Below are 25880 nucleotides of genomic sequence, written 5' to 3' on the forward strand. Positions count from 1 at the left end.
ATATAGAGAGAGAGAGAGAGAGAGAGAGAGAGAGAGCGCTATTCTTAGAAAATCCTCCAGGTGGATAAAGATTGAGGTAACCCAGGGAAAGAGCAAAGAAAGGTTGTTGCTACTTCTAATTTTGGCTTTTTAACTGGATTGCTTACCGAGAGTCTGAACAAAATCTTGGCTAGTTAAATGAGACCCTGAACTCTCTTTGGTTCAAAAAGAGAAAGGATAGAAAGAGAAAGGATACTTGCATCCCCAACCTGAATAGCCAATGGGGTGACAATAGCTGGTGCAGACCCCGAATCCGGAGTGGTAGAGAGGGGCACCAGGGGCCGTTCTGTGTGGAAGGGCAGCTGGTTTGGGGGAAGCTGGTGGGAGCCCCAGGAGCAGGGCAGGAGGCCTTAGAATGGGTTCACACAGAGAGAGGGTCTGGGCCTTGGAGTGTCGCGGTCCTGGTGGTGCCTGGTAGGCCCTTGTGGGCCCTTGCTCAGGTATTCCTAGGTGACTAAGAATCTTGTGGGGTGGCCCGAAGAAAATTTCCTACAGGGATGTAGGGATATCCTATAGCAGTGATGGCGAATCTTTTGAGCTCAGCGTGTCAGCATTTTGAAAAACCCTAACTTAACTCTGGTGCTGTGTCACATATAGAAATTTTTTGATATTTGCAACCATAGTAAAAAAAAGATTTATATTTTTGATATTTATTTTATATATTTAAATGCAATTTAACAAAGAAAAATCAACCAAAAAAATGAGTTCGCGTGTCACCTCTGACACGCGTGTCATAGGTTCACCATCACGGCCCTATAGGGATATTCACTACATTTGGCTCGTCTGAACACATGTACCTAAAGGCTGGTTTTTCCCAAAAGTCTGTTCAGACTCTATGGATCTCAAAGAAAAACTAAAGTTAACATGGGAAACCACACCTCCAAGGCCAACAAGCCCATGACAGCCAGCCTCCCACTGATGCTGAGGTGGCTGAGGTGAGGAACCTTCGGGACTTACATTAAACGCTGGGGCACCCAATGAGGAAAAGCTGGCTGTAAACGAGGCAGAATGAATGGAAAACACATCTAATTGGTCTCTTGAAGCTTCAAAAAGAGGATTTAGATAAATGGATCCACCTGTGATGTTGGTTAGGCGTCAACCCAGTTCTCTGAGGTTAAAAATGGCCGTCCTTGTTCTAAAAGGGGGAAGGTCATTTGGGACATGTCTCATCAACCGCAGATATAAATTGTAAATGTCTCCGAAAAGAATGGGATCCAGCTGTTCTTTTATAAACTAGTGTGCCTATATCTGTCTGTTGTAAATGTGAAATAATTTTCTACCTCTGGATGATATTGCTAACATTAATTTAAAGGCAAGCGCTTGTAAGAATCGGGTATTCTAAAATTCTCAGAAATATGGAAACTAAATCAAATGCTTCTCAAGTTCTCATGATCTAAGATTAATTCTTAGTTAATAAAAGTTAGTTAAAGTCTGTTGGTTTGAGTAGAACATTTTTTTTAGTTATTGATTTTAAATATAATATTTATACAGGGTATCCCCCCAAAATGTACACACTTTAATAGCTGACAGCTCAATTTTGAAAATGAATACACTGACTTCAGAATTATTCAAAGTGTGTGCATACATTTTTGGGGGGCACCCTATATTTTACCTGGGTTTACAAAAATAAATTTATGTTAATAATTGAATTTGATGTCTACGAAATGTGTTTCTAGAATAAAATATCTTCATAAATTTAAGCTAAAGAATGCTAATTGCTTACTTCTTAGTTCTCATTAGAAATTGCGGTTTTAAGGGTTAAAATCTTAATCGGTGTCCGAATACATCTGCCGTGTTCCAGAGGCTCACTGGAGCACCTCAGAAGTCTGTTTCTATGTTAAATGGCGTGGGAAGTATTGTGAAATAAACAATGAACAAACATCTAGGGTAATTGTGTGGTTAAACAACTCTTGTAAATTAAATAGCCAGGGCCATGGAAAACCCAAGACAGCCTCGTGGTTCTATATGGCTCCCTACCAATGGGTGTTAACTCAGAAACCAATGGTCCCCACGCTCAGAGTCTCATTTAATTGGTCTGGCTGTGGGGGCCCCAGTAGTGTGTTTCAGTAGCTCTCCCAGGTAAGCTAAGGTGTAGCCAGGTCAAGGGCACGGGGCCACCCAACACTTCGGAAACCCGAGCCCTCCGCATGCCCTTGCCGTGACCAAGTGCCGAGCGCTGCGCCGGCTCTGGGTGGGGTCAGTACCTGTGGGATGCCGGTCTTCCTCACGATGCTACTAGGGCTTGAGGTGTTGTAAGGTGTCTCGGTGACGTTGACGCAGGTGGTGAGCCCCGAGCCCTGGGCAAGAGCCACCAGGGCAGGCAGGAGGCCGCTGAGTCCTTCACCCACAAAGTAGGTGGTGAGGTAATGGGTGGACAGCTGGCTCATGAAGGGCAGGAAGGTGACGGAGGAGGTGCAGTCCACCAGGGCCAGGAAGAAGGTGAGGACCATGAAGGTGATGCTGCGGAGGCTGCCCAGCACCCAGGAGGTGACATTCCAGAGGAAGGCAAAGAGGGTGCAGGCAATGGTGCCCACACACAGCACGGCGAAGATGACGGGCACCTCGGACACGCAGCCAGGCCGGAAGTGGTGGAGCAGGGTGAAGAGGAGGGGCCCGACGTTGGCCAGCTGGATGATCACCGTGAGGTAGGAGGGCAGGTACCAGCCTTCCGGCAGCTCTGTCACCAGCAGGGGCAGCTCTACCCAGATCCCGTTGATGGCCACCCAGGAGCCCATCCCGAAGGTGCAGACAAGCAGGTGTATCAGGAGGGCCATGGTGATATCTGTCCTGGGTCAGAGGCTGCCACCTCCCAGATCAGCCTGCAGCAGGGCCTACAGAGCAAAAGACCAGGTGAGCAATATCAGGTTCACTATCTAGCTCAGGGGTGGGGAACGTCCCGCCCACAGGCTGCATAAGGCCCGAGAAATCATTTGGTCTGGCCCTGACAAGGCATTAGGGGTGAGTTAATTAAATGTTTGACCAAATATAGCAGGCACATTTTTAAGTTGATAATTTTGTAGAATGATGTTATAAATAACCAAAGGGCCCTTGGCAGAAAAAAGGTTCCCCACCCCTGGTAGCAAAAGACTGGGCTTTAGGCCCATAGTTTTCTCATATCATTCCCTTCATGAACAGTGGGCTTTTTGCTGTTTTTTCTAAGCAGGAAACATGAACAAATTCCTTTATAACTAACCTTCCAGTAGGAAAGACTTTTTAACCATGACTTGTAAAGCCAGAGGTCACCAAAGAAAAGCTTGATACATTCAACTGTGTAAATATTAAAACAGAAAAGCAAACAAGAAAAAACCAACAAAAGCCATGGCCAGGTGGCTCAGTTGGCTGGAGCGTCAGCCCATACACCGTCCACCAAAAGGTTGCGGTTAGGTTCCCCACTAGGGCGTGTACTTAGGTTGCAGGTTCAATCCCTGGTCAGGGAGCTCTTTCTCTCTCTACAGTCAGTAAAAACATACCCTCAGGTGAGGATTAAAACAACAACAAAGTACTCCCTGCAAAAAATGCAACAGCAAGATCAGAAGACTGATGACACCCTGGGGGGAAGTATTTGCAACGTAAATCACAGAGGAAAGGCTCGTCTTCCAAATACATAAAGAGTTTTTAGAAAAGTAAGAACACAAAGACCCAACAGTGAGGTGGGTAAAGGATGGGAAAAGTTCAGAGGAAAAGTACAAGTAAGCCTTAAACATGGGAAAAGATGATCACCTTCATTCATGGGAAATGTCAATTAACAATGACTCCAAGGTGCCATTTCTCGCCAGGAGATTGTCCCAAAGGTTACCTGCCCCGGATGAAACCATGCCTGCATGAGGTTTCTGTTTCCTGTGGCCTTGTTGGTAATAGCAAAATATAGAAAACTAGAGGCCTGTTGCACGAAAAGATTCATGCAATAGGCCTTTGCTCCCCCTGGCTGCCGGCACCGGTTTTCCTCCGGCACCCGGGACCCAGGCCTTCGCTCCGGCCGGAGCCGCCTTCAGTCTTCGCTCTGCCCTTTGCGCCTATGTATGCCAATTAACCATCATCTTTGTTGACAGTTAATTTGCATATCTTGCTGATTAGCCAATGGGAGGTGTAGCGAAGGTACAGTCAATTGCCCTGTTTGTCTATTATTAGATAGGATGACCCAGGTGCCTGTCAGTAAGGGAGGGGCTACAAAAAGGAACGTTTGAGTTGGAATGCTCCACACCCGCAAAAGGAAAGGGATGCGGGAGCCCTCCCTGGCCGACAGGGACAGGTTTCAAGGTTATGCTGATAAGGGAACAAAATCGAGGCAGGTAGACAGTGTGCTGCTGCCTTTTGGCTTCAGGAAACACGGAGGAAGATATGTTCTCTTTGCTTGTATTTGCACAAAGCAGAACACACAGGAACTACTGGGGTGTTGGTGGCGCCAGTACAAACAGATTTCTAGCCCTGGCCGGGTGGCTCAGTCACTTGGAACATCGTCCCGTACATCAAAAGGTTTCGGGTTCGATTGCCAGTCAGGGCATGATTGCCAGTTGTGGGTTCTACCCCTGGTCGGGGTGCGTGAGGGAGGCAACGGATGGGTTTCTCTCTCACATCGATGTTTCTCTCTCCCTTCCTCTCTCTCTCTCAAATCAATAAACATATTCTCAGGTGAGAATTAGAAAGAAAGATTTGTAGACCTTTTTATATCGTGTTGACTATGTAAACAACTAAACATGTAAACATGCTATTACAAAGAAGCTTCCTTAACATAGAATTCCAGCCTGGCATTTTCTTATGACATTATAGAACCCCCTAGCTGGACAGGCCCTCAGAGACCGCCTAACTCTGACCCTCGGGAGGACCATTCTGTCACCTGCTTACCACCTTCCCAGTGAGCTGTGTCACACCTCCTGTGCCCTTCTCTTTGATCTCCCCTCAGTATAAGGGGAATAAAGAGAGGAGAGGCCAGAAGTGAGACCCTGGAGCCAGCTGCCTGGGCCTGAACCCAGCTCTGCCACTCACTAGGGTGACTTTGGGCACGTGACCGCCTCTCAGGACCTCATCTTCCTCCTCTGTAAACAGAGGACGATGACAGCATCCACGGGATCCTAATATGTTAATGAGTTGCTGTTGTCTCGGACTGTGCCTGCCACACAGTGAGCACTGGCTGAGGGTCAGCTGCTATCCTTATGGTGAAATGCCAGGTTTGGGGACATCGTCATTGTTTTCTAATTCACATGAAAATGGACACATGACTATTCAAATTTAAAAGGGAAAATAATTTCCCATGAGGAGCCACATGCAGTTGCCAGCGGTCCAGGCACCATCCTGGAGGAGAGACAGGCCGAAGTCCATCCATCCTTTTACAGATGGGACGGAGGGGTTCTCCTGAGACGGGAGGTGAGGTGGATTTGGAGCCAGTCCCCTGCAGCACTTGGTCCCCGCCCCACATGACCCTGTGGTGACCCCTGATCCTTTGGTTCTATGCAGTTCACTGTCAGTCTTTAACTCCTGGTCTCTATTCTTCTAGAACGTGCAGGAGTCTCTCTCTCTCTCTCTCTCTCTCTCTCTCTCTTTCTCTCTCACTCTCTAATCCTCACCTGAGGTTATGTTTTCACTGACAGAGAGAGAGAAAAAATGAGAGAGAGAGAGAAAGAGAGAGAGAGAGAGCTGTGAGAGGCAGAGATTGGCTGCCTCCCATAGGCTCCCCGACTGGGGATGGACTGGCAACTAGGTATGTGCCCTGACCCGGAATCGGAATCTAGCCTGAAACCTTTTGTTACCCGGGACAATGCCCAAACAACTGAGCCCCGGGCCAGGGTGCGGAGGGTCTCATGGCCTGCCTCCCTCGGGAAAGTCTTGACACCACAGCAAGGTGTCCACACCCAGAATTGACTCTCAGGTCCCCCTCTCCCTTCCTCCTTCCTCCTTCCTCCTGGGAGGAGACCCAATCCACCCTTCTGACTCGCCTCTCCTCCGCCTTGGGAAGCGCTGCAGCAGAATGCAGTCTGACCTGCTTTCAATCGCTTCCGATCCGCCGCCTCCGGTCCGGGCATTAGCTCAGCCACTTAATAAGCTCTGTCTCTCACCTGTGAAGCTGGCCTAACCGCCCAGGACAGCCTGGCTCTGGGGCACCAAAGGGGCCCGTGGAGAAGAGCAGCTCCAGGCAATGGCCGCCTGCCCGGCTGCTCCCCTTTGCCTGTGCTGTGCTGAGCCTGGAGCTTTCCGCAGGGCCCCGTCCCCAGGATGCCCAGCACTGGGCCCCAGGTGCCCTTCGTGTCAGGGTTTCTGGTGTGGACACATCCAGGCACATTTCTGGGGAGACTGAGGGCAGAGGGCTGCTTGGGGATCTGGCTCTGAAGGCAGAAGAGCTTTGCAGATGACCTAGCTCAGGATTTGTAAATTGGTCACCCTTTGGCCATAGCCAGACAGCAGACGTGTTCTTTTGGTTTCCTGTCTGTTATGAACACTTACTGAAATCCGCAGGTTGGGAAGTGGCATACAAAACTCAAGATTTCTGGGTCCCTGGAATGTTATGTCAAATCTCACAGTAAAAATTGGGGTGGGGGTGAGGTGTATTTTATGTCTTCAGTTTTAAAATGTTCATTTCTCTAGTAATTCGTTTTTACTATAAAAGTAAAAAATCAAGAGTTTGCAACAGATTGGAAATAAAGACTAGAGCTTGCCATGGGGGGATACAAGATGTCTGGCTTGTCGAGAATATTCTGGAAGACCACACTGGGCCTACATGCCCACTGGCAACCACCACTCTTGGCCCTCTTTCACTTAGGGTACTTGCCTGGGCCCCACTTGGCCCCATAGGCCCTGGGACCCCTTATTTCTGAGCCCCCAGGATCCCTCACTAGCTGGGGGCAAACTGGGGGCTGGAATCCAGTCGTGGGCCTCTCTCTCAGTCCCAGACTCCAGGCACTGCCTCCAGCCACCTTACTGCTCTCTCTCGCAGTAAAATTTGGAGCCAGACACCTAGGTTCAAGCCCCAGCTTCAACCCTTCCACGCTGAGCAAAGGCCAGCCTCCCGTGCCTGGCACCTCTTCTGCAAAATGGGGAGGCTTCCAGGACCAACATCGGGACTGTAATGACCATGAACTTGCAAAGTGTTAAAATAGTGCCTGACACAGAGTAAGTGCTCAATAAAACGTTAACTGTTCTGATTACTGTTTTTCATATTTCAGCAAATATATGAATTGCATTTGAAAACAGGCAACTGCCCTGAACACACTTTTGGGCACAACACAAGTAATTCCTGGTGGCAAGATTTTGTCATCACTTCCTCTTTACCAGTCCATTAGGGATGACTAATGTTGTGTTCAGAGCTCTGAGAGATGAAAGCAGAAAAGCCACAGGGGATTTCCCCAGAGAAAGGTATGAGGAAGAGGTGTATGGGCAGCAGAACTCAAGTGCAACCACTAAGTCTAAGGTGGAGGTGTGCTGGGTAGGTGTGTGTGTGTGTGTGGGAAGGGGGGGCGGGCAGGGTGTCTCACCCTACCTTGGCCAGGGCAGGTAACTCAATGGCTGCAAAATGGGGGCAGGTCTTCCTGGAGGATCGGTGGAGAGGAGGAGGGAGAGGATCTCTTTCAAAGACCAAGAGCTCTGGGATGTGCGGGCAATCTGGCTGCGACGCCTGTCACCCCATGGATCTCCAAGGCTGACTCAGCTGACCTGGCTGTGAGGCGGGTGTCCCCATCCTCCCTCACCGGTCCATGTGCATCCCCCCCCAGAAGCTGCAGGGTCCCGGGCGAAGAGGACAACCTTCCCTGACAGAGGAGAGGGCCACTCTTTGGTCCTGGACATACGAGGAGCTGCACCCCCCTTCTGGAACCTCCAAACCAGCTCTCAAAGCCAGGAGCTCTGGTGCCGCATCTCAGCTCCCCACTGTGCTGTCCGAGACCCAGAAGCAGGCCGCGGCTGCCCTCTCCGCCTGAGACTGGACTCACGTGTAGAGCAGGCAGAATCCCATGGAAAAAAAAGCTGCCCTGTGCCAACTCCGGCAGAGTTCTGATGACCGTCTGTGAAACACGATGGCAGGAAGAAACAGGTAGAGCATGTGTGATAGTCCAAGGGGGAGGCTGCCAGATGCTCATTGCCATTCTTTCCTTCTTCCTTAGTTGTTCCTGAGACCAGGATTTTGGTGGGCAAACAGCCACGGAGCTAAAGGATTACATTTCCCAGCCTCCCTGAGCGCTAGGCATGGCCATGTGATCAAGCCCGGACTATGAGGTGGTAAGGGACTTGAGAACTCTCCTTAGAGAGAAGGGAGTGTGCCGTTCTCTTCTGCTATCCTGTCTAGAACTCGGATGTGATGCCAGCACTCCAGCAGCCACGCTGCCCCACGGGGGACGGTGTGGGGCTGGATGGGGACTAGATCTCCCCTGGACTCCGTGGCCGGGAGCCGCCACACCACCCCGCTCTGCCTGCCACTGAATTATTTTGTTTATTTAATGTTGTTTAAGCTGTCAATAAGCTTCTGTTTTGTTTGACACTCTTATTTTATATACAGCAAAACACTGCCTAAGTGTACAGAGAGGTATACTCAAGGTTGTATATTGACCCATTATAGTAACCAAAATTTAATGTGTACTTATCTCCTTTACTACTAATGCCCCAACTAAGAAACTCAGGTCCTGCCCCAACTAGGATTTGATAAAAAACCAAAATCAAACAAAATCAGTGATCGAGAGACATCTTACAGAGGCCCCAAAAGATCAGGAGTAAACTTGGGGCAAAGGTCTGTCCCAGCCCTGACAGCAGAAGGTGCTGGATGTCGAGGTGATAAATGCTACGCCTGATCAATAGGAATAAGTAAACAATTAAAGAAGGAGGCGAATGCCCAGGAGCCGGTTACCTTTATCATCCGAGAAGCTATTAAACTGAGAGAGTTCAGCAAGGAGGCGGGTTACACATTTACGAACATGCAGTTTTCCTGCATAGAACCACCTGCAGAAAGCAGGACTTGCTATGGAGTCGCCGTTCGGGAAAAGCAGATAAAGCTGGGTTTCTTTCTTACTTAACCCCACACCCTCCAAAAGAAGTCCAGTGCAGATGGATCAAAAATTTTTTTTAAATTAAAAAAAGAATACGGTGGTCCCATTAGATTCTAATGAGCTGAAAAATTCCTACCGCCTCGTGACGTCACAGTGCAACCCGTTCCTCATGTGTTTGTGGCGATGCTGGTGTAAATGAAGCTGGTGCGCGGCCAGCCCAGTGAGAGTACAGCTCACACAAGTGTGTACAGCGCATAATACTTGACAATGATAATCAACGACTGTTGCTGGCTTATGCATTTACTATACTATACTTTGTATTATTTTGGAGCGTACTCTTTCTACTTATTAAAACAAAAGCTTTTGGTAAGGCAGTACGCCATGTTACGTCGGCAGCAGCCTCATACATCTTGTTTCCCTCATCTCTTGGTTGCATCATCTTCTCTTGTACGTGAATCAGTTTAGTGAGGTTTTGTACAGTAACACTCGGAACAGGCTTGTAGCCTAGGTGTGTAGGTTATATATACCCTCTAGGTTTGTGTAACAACAACAACATCGCCTAAAGACCCTTCTCAGAATGTCCCTGTTGTTAAGTGACACATGACTGTAATAAAAATACCCAGAGAACATCATATAGATAACATATAGATGACAGATTTTGCAAAGGACCTGGGGCAGAAATGAGCCTGGGCCAATATGGCTGGAGTAGGGAGTGGGCTTGATGGGAAGATGGGGGCAGGCAGGAAGGTCAGGAGCCTGGGTTTCATTTATGGGCAATGGGTCCCTTGCACTGAAAGCCTGAATCCCCACGCCCCACAGAGCCCAGTTCTCTGGATTCTGATCTAGGCCCTCGCACAGCTGTGTGATTTGGCTCTTTGAGTCTCTGTTTCCTTATCTGGAAAACAGGACAATGGTGGGCCCAGCATGACCCATCTCCTTCGTGGCTCCCCTGCCTTGGCCCACGCTCGGCCAGCCACAGCAAGTGCCACGTGCTTTGGACGGAAGGACACAGCCATCAGTGACAAGGAGAGGGGCAACGTCGATGACAGTGGGCCAGGGAACTGCATGCAAGAGGCCTGGTCGTTTTCAGAGAACTAAGGAGCTGCTCAGCATGACTAATACTCAGAGAATATTGAATGACTATCTCTGTTTTCTATTTCTTAGATACAGTGACCTTCCAGCTCTTGTTCATTCACTTAACCGGTATTTGTCGGGGACTTGCTGTGAGCTAGACAACAATCTCTGCTCTCAGGGAAGCCTGAGAAGCAGGCACTAAGCAAAACAACAGAAATATCAAGCAAGTCAGCCACCGATAAGGGCTGTGGAGGAAGCGGAAGCTGGGAGGGGCGGGCGATCCTGGAGGCTGGCTGCAATCACAGATGGAGTTGTCCAGGGGAACATGAAGGAGAGGTGGGAGTGAGCCCTGTGAGGGGAAAGAGGAGTCCAAGGGGAGGGAACAGCCAGTGCCAGGGCCCTGCGGTGGGGCCTTGCCTGCCAGGTCCCAGAAACAGATCATGGTGTTGGAAGAAGAGCCGGGAGCTGCAGCAGTGTGAGTGGAGATGGGCTGGTCACACCAGGCCTTGTAGGCAAGAGTGTGGGTGTTTTCTCTGAGCCAGAATCCTCATTGCTAGGCAGAGGTGGGACCAGAGAGATTTTAAACACACACACACACACACACACACACATATATATATCTCCTATCTAATAATAGACAAACATGGTAATTGACCGTACCTTCGCTACGCCTCCCATAGGCTAATCAGCGAGATATGCAAATTAACCACCAACAGAGATGGTGGTTAATTTGCATATATAGGCGAGAAGCAGCGGAGCGAAGACTGAAGGTGGCTCCGGCCGGAGCAGCGAAGGCTTGAAGGAGGCTTGAAGGCGGCTCCGGCTGCAGCAGTGAAGGCTTGAAGGCGGCTCCGGCTGGAGCGAAGGCCTGGGTCCCGGGTGCAGGAAGAAAACCGGTGCCGGCAGCCAGGGGAAGGGAAGACCTATTGCACGAATCTTTTCGTGCAACAGGCCTCTAGTATGTGTGTGTGTGTGTGTGTGTGTTTGTGTGTGTGTGTGTATATATATTTCAGAGAGGAAGGGAGAGGGAGAGAGCGATAGAAACATAAATGATGAGAATTATTGATCAGCTGCCTCCTGCACACCCCACACTGGGGATCGAGCCCAAAACCTGGGCATGTGCCCTGACCGGGAATCAAACCAATACCTCCTGGTTCATAGGTGATGTTCAACCACTGAGCCACACCAGTCGGGCTCTAATTTAGTTTTAACAGAATGTGGGGCCAGGGTGGAAGCAGAAGTGAAACCTATTAACCTGTTAGGAAGCTGGTGTAGTAATTCAGGTAAAAACAAGATAATATAGCCCTAGCCAGTTTGGCTCAGTGAATAGAGCATCAGCCTGTGGGCTGAGGGGTCCCAGATTCAATTCCAGTCAAGGGCACATGCCCGGGTTGCGGGCGAAATCCCCAGCAGGGGGCCTGCAGGAGGCAGTCGATCAATTATTCTCTCTCATCATTGATGTTTCTATCTCTCCCTCTTCCTTCCTCTCTGAAAGCAATAAAAATATATTTAAAAAGATAATATAGTAACAATAACAATAATAGCAACTACAACAATAGTTTTATTGGCTACTTATTTTGCCAGGCCCTGTGCTAAGCACTTTATACACATTATCCATCAAATCCTCGCAGCAATCCTAAGGCAGGCATTGTGATTATCTCCATGTTATAGATGACGAAACTGAGGCACAGAGAGGGCAAGTGATTTACCTGAGGCCACACAGCCGGTCATTGGGGAGCTGAGATTTGAGCCCAGGCAGGTCTGACTGTGGACTCAGCCTCTTAGCCAGCCTGGGGTGAGGGCATGGTGAAGGCTGCAGGGACCAAGCTGACCAGGATCCTTTTTCACTAACCCCAGCCTCCGCAGCACGTGGGCCGGGACCTGGAGAACCTTCTGCCCAATATGGTGGGAGACCAGAAACCTAAGGCTGTGCTTTGAATGAGACACTCAAAGGCACTCCCATAAAAGGCACTCGCTTGGCGAACAGAGAAGCCAGGAGAGCCCCAGGCAGGAGGTCTTCTTCCCACTCTTGCATCAAAAGCCCAAGGGAGGAAGGGCTGGGAGGAGTTCCTGCCCGAGGGCCAGGGCACCTTCAGGGTGTGCCTGGGACATCTCCTCCCCCACCAGCTGGAAGGGTCCCATCTGACCTTGACCATCAGAGCCCTAGCAGCCTCCTCTCCTGGATTCTTTCCTGCTCTCTGCTTTGTTCCTTCAGAGCAGCGGTTCCCAACCTACGGGTCGCGACCCCTTTGGGGGTCGAACGACCCTTTCACAGGGGTCGCCTAAGACCATCGGAAAACACATATATAATTATATATTGTTTTTGTGATTAACCACTATGCTTTAATTATGTTCAATTTGTAACAATGAAATTGGGGGTCACCACAACATGAGGAACTGTATTAAAGGGTCGCGGCATTAGGAAGGGTGAGAACCACTGCTTCACAGTGTGAAGGTGCATCAGCTGCTACCAGAGTGTATCTGTCTATCTGATGAGCGATGGTCCTCCCACATGGAGTGTCATCTCCAGGAGAGCAGAGCCCTGTCCTCTCCCCCAGTGTCCAGGTGGCCATCTGGACCGCCAATGCCTGGGCCACCAACCGAGCCTGCCTTCGCCATGTGAGCCGAGTTGGCCAGGGTGGCCCCGGGCAGTGCCAGGGTCTGACAAGGTCTGGACAAGGGTCTGAGTCAATGTTGTCTCAGGTGTCAAGCTGCTGGAGAAGTTGGTCTGGAGCCTTCGGTGAGTCCTGCAGGCCTCTCCCCCTCTCAGGACCTGCCCCCCCTCTCAGGGCCTGCCGAGCCCCCTACTCACACCCCCCTACAATAAGGGTGGAGGGGAGGTTGTCTGGGCAGGAGCAGGATGACTTTGAGTCAACAGAACAGGGAGATTGAGAGCATCAAAACCAAAAACCTAAAGGGAGAGATGGAGAAAGAGAGAGACTGAGACACAGAGAGACAAGAAGAACCAAAAGTAGAAGCAGAAATGGGCAGAAAGAAATAGGGACATAGGCTGGGCAAAAAGAGGCGCTGGAGTGAGGAGGAGATGGAGGCAGAAGAGCAGCTGGGTGTGTGGAGGCCTGGCCTGGTGCAGCCGCCCAGCTGCTCACAGCTCACATCTGCTTGTATCAAGAGGCCTTCTCTACCTCTCCTCGCCCCCGAGTTCCCCAGGGCCTCAGCCACCTCAGTGTTCCCCTCTCACAGATGTGGGGAAACTGAGGCCCACATCCTGTCCAGCCCCCAACCCCGTCGCCAGTCATCCAGGCCTGTGCTTACTGCTGTGTGTCCTCAGGCCAGCTGCTCACCCTCTCTGGGCTAAAGTTTCACCAAAGGCTCTGAGGATGCCCAGGCTCGTTGGGCTTGGGTGTCAGGGAGGAAGCGAGGAGATAACAGAGCCCAGGCTGCCAGCTGGGACTGTGAGTCCCATCCTCCCTGTCCTCCCTCCCAGGGCCTGGAAGGGCTTCAGGCCTCCCACCGGCCTGGCCTTGGCTGGGTTCCCCTCCCCTCAGTGCCTATCCCAGCTCCCAACCCCCAGTCCTGGTGCCGGGCTGGTGCGGCTCCAGGCCCAGCCTGCAGGAGCCAGCGTCTAGAGGTCCCATGAGCTGCAGCGGGGCAGAGGTCATGGGGGCCCAGGGTTTGGTCAGCACAGAAGGAGGCCCTTCTTCCCTCCTTCCCTCCTTCCCCTCCCACCAGGCAGGCTGAAACTGGGGGAAAGGCCACGAGCCACCTCTGTCCCCAGACGAGGGCCCCTCCTCCACGCTGTGCCAGGCCCCCCCTACCAGCGACCGGCCCCTGGTACCTGCAGCTGTGCCCTCACAGTCCTGAGCTGCCCAGCTCTGCCCGTCTCCCTGCAGGTCTAGTTCTCGTTCTCCAGCAGCTCTGCCTGGGAGGGCGGGAGGCAGCTTGCTTAGTATTAACCTGTCCCCGCCCCCAAAGTGGGGGGGGGGAGGGGAGTGGCCGGGGCTCCCAAGGCCTCCAAGAGCCTACTGTGTGCCTGGACTCTCCCTAGCAGCCCAGCTGGGCGGCAAGTCCCGATGATCACAGGGACAGGAGCAATAAAGCGCTGACCGTACCCCGTGCTTGCTGACATTCCGATGTCCTGAGGGCTGACCTCCAGAAGGCAAAGGACCTGCCCAGGTCGCTGGCTCTGGCCCCACCCCGCAGCTACTGTATTTTCTTTGCTATAGGAATCTGGCTCCAGGCAGCAGAAACTCCTGGCGCTTAAGCCAGTCTCTTGGAAAGTGGGGGTAATCATAGCGCCCTCCGCCTAGGGCAGAAGTCCTGGCAGCCAGCGTGTGCTGAGCCGACTGTGCCGGACCCGGCTTGATATGCACTTAATCTTCACCACCACCTTTTGGGGAGATTCTATAAATGTCCCCATTTTATAGACGAGGAAACAGAAGCCCAAAGGAGTCAGGAGCCCTGGCAGAGCTGGTCTCTATGCCCAGTGACAAATATTACTTGGACCAGCTGTAATAGTTCCTGTCTGATTACACCTGTCCATCATCCTAGGCAGTAAGTGGGTGCCACTTCACAGACGGGGAAACTGAGACTCAGCGGTTAAGCAACTTGCTCAAGGTGGTCAGGATTCAAACCCACTCCCACGGTGTTCATTTTACATTGAAAACAACATCCAATGAGCATTGACTAAGTGCCAGGCTCTTAGTAATAGTTCCCCAGCGGCTCTGCCTGGAAGGGCGGGAGGCGGCTTGCTCAGTATTAACCTGTCCCCGCCCCCAAAGTGTGTGTGGGGGTGTGTGGCCGGGACTCCCAGGGCCTCCAAGAGCCTACTGTGTGCCTGGAATCTCCCTAACAGCCCAGCTGGGCGGCAAGTCCCAATGATCATAGGATGATCACAGGGACAGGAGCAATAAAGGGCTGACCTTACCCAGATTCAATGCTCACTGAGTGTGATTTCTACCAATAATTCCGGCTCACTGTGTGCATCATTCTCTGAGACATGCATTTACTTACCAAGCGACCCTTCTCCCAGATGAATGCTTGGGATGAGAGGTGAGCAGGCCCGGGACCCCTCTCTCAGCCGGCGAAGGCTCAGGAGGTATTGGTAGCAAATGCTTTGGGTCACAGGCGCCCAAGAATTTGCTGCCAGGGAGCCCGAAAGGCTTGGCCTCCACCCGCAGCGAGGCCGCTCCGGGCTCCAGTCCCTCCTCCCAGAGATGCGCCCCTCCCCCCCCCCCCCCCCCCAGCAGGAAGTTCTCCCTTAGGGGGGACCCACTCCCTGCTGATAGGGCCTCACTCCCGCAATCTCACAGGTGCCGCTTGTGTTATTTCAATTTTAAAATTGTATCTTTATTCTCAACTTACAAAGACTCCTCTGTTGCTTATCAAGTCAAGAAAAATGTCCAGGGCTCACATTTCCGCCCTTTCTCAGCTGGGACCAATGAGCCTGGACCACTTTATCACTCGTTGTCCTGGAGTGTAGCCTTTGCAGCTTACGGCCAGAACTGCTTGCCATTCAGTGATTCCCTCTCATCATTGATGTTTCTATCTCTCTCTCCCTCTCCCTTCCTCTCTGAAATCAATAAAAACATATTAAAAAAAGAAAGAAAGAAAGAAAGAAAGAAAGAAAGAAAGAAAGAAAGAAAGAAAGAAAGAAAGAAGGGGGTGAGGAGACCTGGAGTGGGCAGGTCGAAGCCAGTAGAGACACTCTGAGGGGGACAGAGACCCAGCCTGGGAAGGGCTGGACTTAAACATGTTCCATTATCCTAATGCACCCGAATGAATTTAGCTGGCCTCCTTGCTGGGTGCATCAAATTTGCCATCAAGAACAATGTTGTGCCGGGCGTGGCTCAGTGGTTGAGCATCGACCTATAAACCAGGAGGTCATGGTTTGATTCCAGGTCAGGGCACATGCCCGGGTTGCGGTCTCGGTCCCCAGTTTGAGGGGGGGAGGGGGCATGCAGGAGGCAGCCTATAGATGATTCTCTCTCATCACTGATGTTTCTATCTCCCTCTCCCTCTCCCTTCCTCTCTGAAATCAATAAAAAGCCATGTGGCAGAGTACTAGAGACTCAAGCCCCGGCCGCGAACTACAACATACGTGAGAGGGACCACCCGGTTGCCCTCCAAAGGCTCTGCACCAGGACCTGAGCTTCCCGCGAAGCCCTTCCCCGAGCTCTCTCAAACAGGTAGGTTCCGGCGGGCCGTGAGTGCACCCACATTCCACCGGGAGAGTTTCTGGAGATGAGCTCATCTGTGGCCACGCCCCCAGGGCCGGCACAGGTAGGTTCAAGACAGGTGTGTTCCTGAATGAACTGACGGATGAATGGATTAGGGGGCTGGAGGTGCTACCGCAGTTACTTAGAGAAACCACCAGGCGGCGCAGGGAGCCCCAAACTCCGGAGATGAACCTTTTCAAGGGCATCTGGTGGCTTAGGACCTTCTCACAAGGGGGTTGGTTGTGTAGAACCTAAGTGCCAAGGTGAGAGGAGAGTGGTAGGTGGGAGGAAGGAGAGCGAGGGAAAGGAGACGCGGGAGCAGAGGGTTCGAGGGGCTTCCGAGGGGCCTCCAGACAAGTTAGGGGCTAGTTCACTTTTCGTAAGGGCTTGCAGCACGATGCAGCTCCCCATCAAAGTGAGTCCCATCTCATATCCATGAATTAAACTCGAGCCCAGAACAGAGAGGAGAAAAAATTCATGTGATAAATATGTACAGTATGATTCTACTTGCATAGAAAAATAATCCTAGTAAGTAAATGCTACATATTCTTTAGAGGTGTGTGTGTGTGTGTGTGTGTGTGTCCACATATACATCCATAGGAAAAATTCTGCCAGGATAAATTTCAAATTGACAACAGTGGTTGTCCTCTGTTCAGGGGGTCCAGAAATGGGAGGGGGATAGGGAGTGATCAAAGAGGACTTTAGCTTTAAAAATTACTTCAAAAAAGAAACATGAAGCCCTAGCCAGTTTTGCTCAGTGGATAGAGCATTGACCTGCTGACAGAAGGGTCCCAGGTTCGATTCTGGCCAAGGGCACATGCCTGGCTTGCGGGCTCGATCCTCAGTCAGGAGTGTGCAGGAGGCAGCCAGTCAATGATTCTCTCTCATCATTGATGTTTCTATCTCTCTCTCCCTCTTCCTTCCTCTCTGAAATCAATAAAGAAATATATATTTTTTTTTTCAGCGGGGAAATGATCTGTTTCACTTTATTTTTTTTTGTTTTTTTTTGTTTTTGTTTTTTTAATTTTTTTATTGCTTAAAGTATTACAAAGGGTATTACATATGTGTCCTTTTTTCCCCCCGCCCTTGACAATCCCCTGGCCTCCCCAACAATGACAGCTCCAGGAACACCGAGAATTGAAGGTAGGAGGGATCAGGTGCCATTTGAATGGGGAGCCGATGGGGGAGCATGGCCTTTACTGGGACTGGAGGAACTGAGCTGGGACGGGGGCAGGTGCCAGGTGTGTGTGTGGGAAATGGGTTCTTGCTAAATGCTCTGGAGCAGGATTCCAGGAGTGGAGGACATTGGAGATTCTAACCCACAGGGTTTCAAGGATTCCCATCCAGCTAAGAAGAGATGCTATGGGCTAATGGGGGTCTTTGGGGTGTGCCTAGACCTGGGATGTATGCAGGCCCACGATGCTTCCTGGGAACATAGGAAGGCAGTGGATGAGCTTCCAGCATCAGTATCATCATCTGTTAAGTGGTTAAGGGTGGAGTGTGGTCTCTGATTTTATCCAGCTCGGGATCTTCTAGGGTCCGTTCTTCATTCCTTATGGCCCTCAACGTGGGGGTTTGCAGTTTCAATAATTAGCCACCAGAGGTCGCCGTCTGACAGGGCCGAAAAAGAAAAAAAGCCAGTCTGGTCTGAAGGAAGAACCTGAGACGGGGATTCTTTTTTCCTTCCTTTATTTGCTCTTTCGCTTTCTGTAACTATTGATTGAGATAAACTCTGTCCTGTGCCCTGGGGATGCAGCAAGGAGCATGGTGTCTTACATAGCGTTATCTCCCCTCCCGACTCCACCCCTCCCCCCACTTCATCTGATCCCTGGGCAGGTCCAGAATTGGGCCCCTCGGTACCCCTCCACTGCCACCACCCCACCCAGCGTCCTTCATGTCTTGCCTGGACTCTTGCAGTAGCTTCTTCACTGGCCATTCTACTACCGCCCTTTCTCCCCTTCACCTCATTCTCAGCCGAAGGAAAGCTGTGTAACATAAGCTAGAGCCTGTTCTGCTTCTGCTTAGAATCCTCTCGGCCCTGCTCAGTTCCTCCTCACCGGAACCCCATTCCACCTGACCATGTCCCCCTCCCTCCACCCCTCACTCGCGGCTCCAGTCACACTGCCCCCCTTGCTGCTCTCTGGGCAGCAAACTCACTTCCTGCCTCAGGGCCTTTGCACTTGCCATTCCCTCTGCCTAAGGCCCCTCCCCCTCCCCCTCCCGTAGCCCCATGGCTCTGCCTGCTCCTTATTCAGCTCTTTGCTCAATCTCATCCCCCAGGGGTGACCCCCTCATTAAATTAGCCTCTTTGCTATCACTCCCTGCCTCCTCATGCCCCTCCGTTTTCTTTCCTTAATGTGCCCTTGATGGTGTGTTATGTATAGTTCACTTATGTATCTTGATTCCCTCGCTTCAGAGATCTCAGACTTCTGGGCTCCTGTCCCCTACCCTGTGCCGAAGACCCTGACTCCTGGGGGCCAGAGGCCTTTCGGTGCCCCGGGCCTTCTCTTCGCCTCTTCCTTCTGCCGAAGACCCTGACTCCTGGGGGCCAGAGGCCTGCTTCTGACCCTTTCGGTGCCCCGGGCCTTCTCTTCGCCTCTTCCTTCTGCGGGATTGTGTGTCCTTGGTTCTTAGGAAGAGCGTCGGCCCCGGAAACAGGGGACCTCCGTCAGGCCTGGGGCTCAGTTTCCCTACCTGTCCAGTGAGGTGGACAGTGAGAGGACAGAGGCCCAGGCCCTGGCCCAGGCCAGGAACGGGCTGAGGTGAAGGGGCTGCGTCCTTCTGCCCCTCCCACTCCAGACATGGGCAGAGTAGAGGGGCCAGGCTCTCAGAGGGGCAGTGAAGGTGTCTCCTGCTGGGCCCCAGACCCGAGAGCGGAGATGCCAAGGAAGCGGGGCGGTGAGGGGCACGTCGCAGAGCCGCTCAGAGGCCAGGTGCAGAGAAGGAGAAGGGGTCCCAGGGGAGGGGCCTCAGACAGGAAGGGCTGCTTTTCCCAGCCCAGAAAGCCCTCCCTGCCCCGCCCGTCTTCCTCCATGCTGGTTTCGTGCTCACAATATTGGCCTTTCCCAGGGTCCTCCATAGTGATGGTTTCTTTTCTTTTTTTAAAAAAATATATTTTATTAATTTTTTACAGAGAGGAAGGGAGAGAGATAGTTAGAAACATCGATGAGAGAGAAACATCGACCAGCTGCCTCCTGCACATCTCCTACTGGGGATGTGCCCAAAACCCAGGTACATGCCCTTGACCGGAATCGAACCTGGGACCTTTCAGTCCGCAGGCCGACGCTCTATCCACTGAGCCAAACCGGTTTCGGCATAGTGATGGTTTCTTAATGCCTTTTCTTAAAATCTATGGGCTTACATGGAATTGGATAATTTTAGATGCACAGAAAAATAGAGGATAACATTATGACATCGATATCCAACCCCCAGATTTAACATTAGCATTTTCCCCGTTTACTTCACCGACCTCTTTCTGAGGTATTTTAATGTGAGTTGTAGATAGCATGAATTTTCACCCCCTCATTCCGTTTCTACATCTATCTGTTGGCCATTGGTATATCTTTTTTAGAGAAATGTCTATTCAAGGGTTGTTTTCTTTTTGCTATTGAGTTGTATACTTTTTTTCTGTATTTTGGATATCAATCCCTTATCAGACATATGATTTACAGATATTTCATCCCATTCCTTAGGTGGCCTTTTATTTTGTCGTTTGTTTCTTTGGCGGCGGAGAGCCTTTGGTTGGATGTAGACCCACGTGTTGATTTTTGCGTTTGCTGCCTTGCTTTGGTGTCATATGTAAAGCATCATCGCCAGGAGCGATGTCAGGAGCTTGTTTCTTCTGGGAGTTGAATGGTTTCTGGTCTTACGTTTGTTTACGTCTTTAACCCGCTTCTAGTTAGTTTTTGTGAGCAGCGTAGGATGGGGTCCAATTTCATTCTTTTGCGTGCGGTTATCCAGTGTTCCCAACAACGTTTATTTTACATAATTAAATGTATTAAGGTGACATTGGTAATGACCTTATGTAAATTTCAGGTGCACAGCATTATAATTTGACATCTGTGCACTCTATTGCACCAACACCATTAGTTAGAGCAGTGGTTCTCAACCTTGGCTGCACATTAGAATCACCTGGGAATCTTTTTAAAATCCTGATTTCTGGAATGAGGCCCAGAAATCAGGATTTTAAAAAGATTCCCAGGTGATTCTAATGTGCAGCCAAGGTTGAGAACCACTGCCGTCAAGTGTTCTGGGCCCCCTTGTCAAGTGTCAGTTGGCCACATCTGTGTGGGTTCATTTCTAGGCTTTCGGTTCTGTTCCACTGGTCTATGTGTGTGTTGATGTCAGCACCTACTGTTTTGATTACTATAGCTTTGTAATGCTGATTTATGCTTTAAAAGTTCTGCTTGAATTTTGTTACTACAATGTGAGAGACATAATTAGCCTCATATTACATAGGAGCCAAGTGAGAATCAGAAAATTAAAATTTCTAGTGGTAAAGGGGAAAAAAGTTCTGCTTGAGCTGGGGGGAGGAGGAGGAGGGTGGGATGTGGGAGGGAGGGGGAGGGAGAGGAGGATGGATGGATGGGGGGAGAGAGCAGGGGTGGCCCCAGGTCTGCTGCAGCGTCCAGACAGAGATGGGTCAGGTGCGGCCGTTTCATGCCTCGGCCCTAGAGCAAGGGGTCTGAGGATCTGGGCCTGGGATGTGGGCCTGGGGCTTCATGGGTGTCTGGACCTGTGGGATGGGCCCCAGCAAGAGGAAAGGGAGGCTGCGCCCCGCAGCAGCCAGGCTCATTTGCATCTGGCTGCATGCGGAGTGGAGGGGTCAAGTTGAAAGCTGGAAAGGCCTGCACCAGCCCCTGGGGTGGGGGGTCTTGGCAGTTACGTTTCCACAAAGATTCTGTCTCCAGGCTGTGACCTTCCCGTTCAGGAGGGGCCCTACCTCCCCCAGCCCCTCCGGCTTGGCCCTGCCATCTGGGGTTGGAACATTAGGAGGACAAAGGCCCTCACTCCCAGAACCCTCTTCCCCTGCAGATCCCATCTGTCAGGCCCAGCCTCTGACCTTGGACAGCCCAGTCGGCACAGGCTGCAGAGTGGGGGAGGGGAGAGCCCCCAAACCCTAAGGGAGACCCCAGCCTCCCCTCTCAGCCTCCGCCATCTGCTGTGGGCCGCACGGGCCTCTGCCGCCTGCTGCATCTGCTCAGGGACAGTCGCCGCCCCTTCCTGGGCCTCTGTTTCCCCACGTGCCACGTGCAGAGGTGGACCTGGGTGGCTTTTCCAGTGACTTCTGCCCCACTTATGTAACTGTTGCCGTATCCATGATCCACCTGCTCTGTTAGTGACTTAGGGTTTTTTAAGTGAATGTACCCTCCTTAAACAGATTCAATTTAAAAGAAATTTCACACTATATCTCTAACCCATTATCATTTGCCACAATTAGAAAAATGTGGGGAAAATAATGGAATGGGAATAAAACAGAGTCATTAAATTCTAGTCTAGCTTCAAGGGGAAGAAGCGGGGCACATGTATATGATAGAAAAGGCAAAGCGACAGAGAAAAAGAACGGATCAGTGGTGGCCAGAGTGAGGGGAGGGAATCGGCTGTGACAGGCACGGGGCCATGTTCCAGGCAACTATTTCTTGATTGTGGTCCTGATTACAGACTACAGATATTTTTCAAAAATCATCCAAATGTACACTTGATGTTGGTGAGTTTTATTGTATTTACATTTAACTCCACAGACGAATTTTAAAAAGGAACCCAAATTCCAGCTCAGCCCTGAGTCTGAGGCCCCTCTCCCCCTCTCTGTGTTGAAATGAGCAAGTACAGGGAGCAGGTAACTAGCAGGGCAAACACCAAAGGAGGCCCTTCTCTTGGAGGAAGCCAGGCACAGTGAGAGAGGATCGAAGAGGAAATAGCTTGGACTCTAGCTACCCTATCAAATACAGTAGCCACTACCCTTGTGTGGCTATTTTCATTTAAATTCATTACAATGTGATAACAGTTAAAAGTCAATTCTTCAGTTGTCCTAGTCACATTTCAATGTCTCAACAGCCACATGTGGCCAGTGGCTACTGTACTGGACAAATACAGAACCCTTCACCCTCACCGAACGTTCTAGGTCACTGGGAGTGGAGAGCCGATGGGGCTCAGCTGCGGCCAAACCCAGCCTGGGCCTCGGGCTTGTCCGTCCCTCCCTGCTTCCCTCAGCTGCCGCCGGTCTGTCCCTCACCCCCAGGAGACCCGGGGCACAAGCGTGTGTGCCCTCCGCCAGGATCTGAGAGCTGCCAGGCGCCCCCAGGTTGTGCTGTATAACCTCTGATATCATCATCAGCGCAGAGGGGGTCATCAGGCCAGATTCTGGCCAGGTCCCGTGCTAAGGGTTTTGCCGGCATCATCCTAGGAATTCAAGGTAACACCTTACGAGGTAGGTGAAATCATTCTTCCCATTAACGATGAGAGACCTGAAAGCCCAGACTTTAAGGAACTTTCCCAAGCCAGGCGGCTGGTAGGGCTGAGATTGGAATCCTAACAGGCTGATCCTGGAATTCCTGACCTCGACCTTAAACTGCTGCTTTTTATCTGTAAAATCTAAATTCCTCCCCGTGGCCTACAGACACTCAGCAATTTCACGTCAGTCTCTTCCCGTCTTCCTACTCCAGCCACTGGCCCTTTGGCTTAAAGATATCAAGCTCATTCTTGCCTCAGGACCTTTGCTCATGCTACGCGCTCTGCTGGCCTCTAGGCTTCGGCATGGCTGCCTCTTTCCCACCCCTCATGTCTGTCTGGGCTCAGAGGACAGGCCCCCCTGGCCACGCAATATCCAGCAGCCCCTTTTCCATCTGGCCTATTGTTTTACTCTGCTTTATTTTTATGTATAACATTTCTCCCTCCTTGATACACTTACTTGGCTATTGGCTTGTCTCCCTCACTAGACTGGAACTCCCTGGGCTCCCTCTCTCTTCCTGGTAATGGCACACGCCAGGGGCTCAGATGACATTTTGGAAGAAGCCAAGAGGAGGTGAAGGAGGAAGGTCTGCAGGGGCGGGTGGGTGTGCCCACGTCCTCTCTCCACACGGATAGCCGCTATCTTCTAATTGTCCAGAAACAATCCAGCGGCCGAGGAATGCTCAGCCCCGGCAGCAGCTCAGTGATAACGGCCCCACCCCGAGAGCCCCGCTTTCATACTCCCCAAGCCCTTTCTCAGCTGGTTACCCTGGGAGCACCCGGAGGTTGGCTGGGGGCCATCAACGCCTCCATTTACCTAATAAAACACCTGCAGGCTGCACGGTCAGGAGACCTGGGAGGGGGGGAGGGGCGGATGGAACACCAAGTGGTGGAACAGGCGGGCTCCAGGTTTCTGTCTCTGTACAGGGTGACGGCTTCACTCTCACCCCTTCCTGGGGCAAGAGGTTGGAAAAAAATAAAAGACAGAATCTGCCCCCAATGCTCCCCAACAAGATAGAAAGGGGATCAGGACTGATCTGGTCCCAGGTAGACGGGGCAGCCCAGGACTCAGAGCAGGCGCTTTGTGAGCAAGGGACCCAGGTGGGCACATCACTCTGAGCGACAATAACAGCGATTCCGAAAGGAGCAGTGACGGGAATCATGTTTGCTGACCACTAACCACGTGACAAGCCCCATGCAGACGCTTGGTGCACATTATCCCCTTTGATCCTCATAACACCCCTGAGGAGTGGTGTCCCCATTCCCAGCGTGCAGAGGAGGAGCTGTGGCCCAGAGAGGCAGAGCCACGTTCCAGGACCCCCCAGGCAGGAGGTGTGGGACCAGCATTGACTGCATGTCCCTCAGGGCTGCCCCCTGCACCACGTCCCCCTCTGACGGCCCCTGGGAGGAGAGCAGCCAGGAGGACCAGGATGTGTGGGAGGCTCTTTCTCCGTTCTATTCTCAAATGTCAACTGAGTGCCTGTGTGTGCACCAGGCTGGCCCTGGGGTGTGGGACATGGAGCAGGCCAGTCCCTCCTGCGTGCTCACTGTCGCCTGCGTGGGGAAAGTGGACCTGCAAATGGACACACGCAACACAGTTTGCTATGATGGGAGACTGGGAGCAGCTGCGAAGGGGGCAGGAAAGGCTCTGGGGGAGCGGGCCAGGAGGAGAAAGGGCAGGGAGAGCGTTGCAGGCCGTGGGCATTGAGGGGAGCAATGGGGGGCATTGTGGAGGGGCAGCTGGACGCTGCTGGGGTGGCTGCACAGGGCAGCGAGTCAGGCATGGTGGCTGCGGGGGCTGTTCATACACCAAGACCCAGAGAAAGGCCCCGAGACTGAAAGTCTCCTTCCCTAAGCGGAGGGCAGGGAACAAACAGAGAAAGAGGCTGGCCACTCCAGTCCGGTTATTAATAGACTTTATTAAGGGAAACGTACATATGAGACATGTCTTGAGCTGCAAGACAAATTGGACCTCATCAGGGGCGTGGGGAATAGTCACAGGTCCTAGTGCGTGAATGCTACCAGGCATGGCCAGGTATGGACATCGCTTTACGTGCTTGGCCAGGTCAAGGCAACAGTCTTTTCCAAGAACCAGCACATGACAGGAGCAGGGGAGCGGTGCTGATTTATGTCAGAATGAACACCAACTACGATCAAACTGTCTTTTTAAAAAATAGGTTTTTATTGATTTCAGAGAGGAAGGGAGAAGGAGGGAGATAGAAACATCATTGATGAGAGAGAATCATCGATCTGCTGCCTCCTGCACACCCCACACTGGGGATCGAGCCCGCAACCTGTGCATGTGCCCTGACCGGGAATCGAACCGTGACCTCCTGGTTCATAGGTCGATGCTCAACCACTGAGCCACACCGGCCAGGGGATCAAACTGTCTTTAAGAGGGGTTTTCAGACAGCAACCTCTGTTCTGGCCCGGGGTCCAGCCTGCAGGACAGACAGCGGTCCCATCTCTCCTCCACGGGCTGGGGTCTCAGGGTGGTCCTCTTGAGCTGAGCCCTCTCCCGCCGTGTCTCCTGGCTGCACGCTTTTCCTGGAAATCCAGGGGGAGTCGGCTCCATGATCTCGGGGTATGGGCCGGTTTGGGTGTAGTATCTTGGGCCTTGTGATCGCTCTGACCCTGCCTGGTTTAGAATAAAAAAAACTTTCCAAGGACAGAAACCCAGAACCTGGCTTGGGGTGTGTATTTGGGGCACCTTCCTGAGTACACTCCAAGCGAGTGTTGGTGCCTCCATGGCACAGATGGAGAATTGAGGCTCCGAGATAAGAAGGGCCCAGCCCAGGGGCGCACAGCCTGGCAGCTGGGGGAAGCAAACAGTGTGGTTGACCGGCAGGGTGTGTCTCAGGCCGGGAACGTGGCCACAGGAAGCTGGGCCCGATGCTTGGGCAGGTGGAACCTGGCCCCCTGGAGGCAGCAGGGTGGTTTGAGAGGCAGGCACCGTGGGGAACTGTAGACTGAGGACAGTTCCTGTGTCTGGACAGCCTGGTCCCCTGTGGGCGCCCTGCACTTTAAAGGGGCTCCCGCAGAGGAGGACGTGTCCCTTGTCACATGCTAGAGACCCGCCCTCTGGAGACAGCGTTTTCACTGCTTCTGTGTGCTGTGAGGGCAGAGGACTGCAGGGGTGAATACCGGGCCGAGCCAGCTCAGCCAAGGGCTCCGGGAGCCT

The 25880-nt window shown here is 51.8% G+C and overlaps 1 protein-coding gene across 1 annotated transcript in view; it reads right to left on the reverse strand.

The window, feature by feature from the left end:
• The window catches only part of SLC52A3 (solute carrier family 52 (riboflavin transporter), member 3), a 21206-nt gene extending 7265 nt beyond the window's left edge, over positions 1–13941 (reverse strand). Inside the window, exons 1-2 of the mRNA XM_014546553.1 lie at positions 13873–13941; positions 2244–2870 (exon numbers count right to left, since the gene is read on the reverse strand). Of these exons, the coding sequence (XP_014402039.1) occupies positions 2244–2813 (570 nt within the window). The 5' untranslated portion in view covers positions 2814–2870; positions 13873–13941. The remainder of the gene's footprint in view (positions 1–2243; positions 2871–13872) is intronic.
• Between the last annotated feature and the right edge of the window lie 11939 nt (positions 13942–25880).

The sequence above is a fragment of the Myotis brandtii genome, unplaced genomic scaffold (genome assembly GCF_000412655.1).
Source record: "Myotis brandtii unplaced genomic scaffold, ASM41265v1 scaffold450, whole genome shotgun sequence".
Taxonomy (NCBI): Eukaryota; Metazoa; Chordata; class Mammalia; order Chiroptera; family Vespertilionidae; genus Myotis; species Myotis brandtii.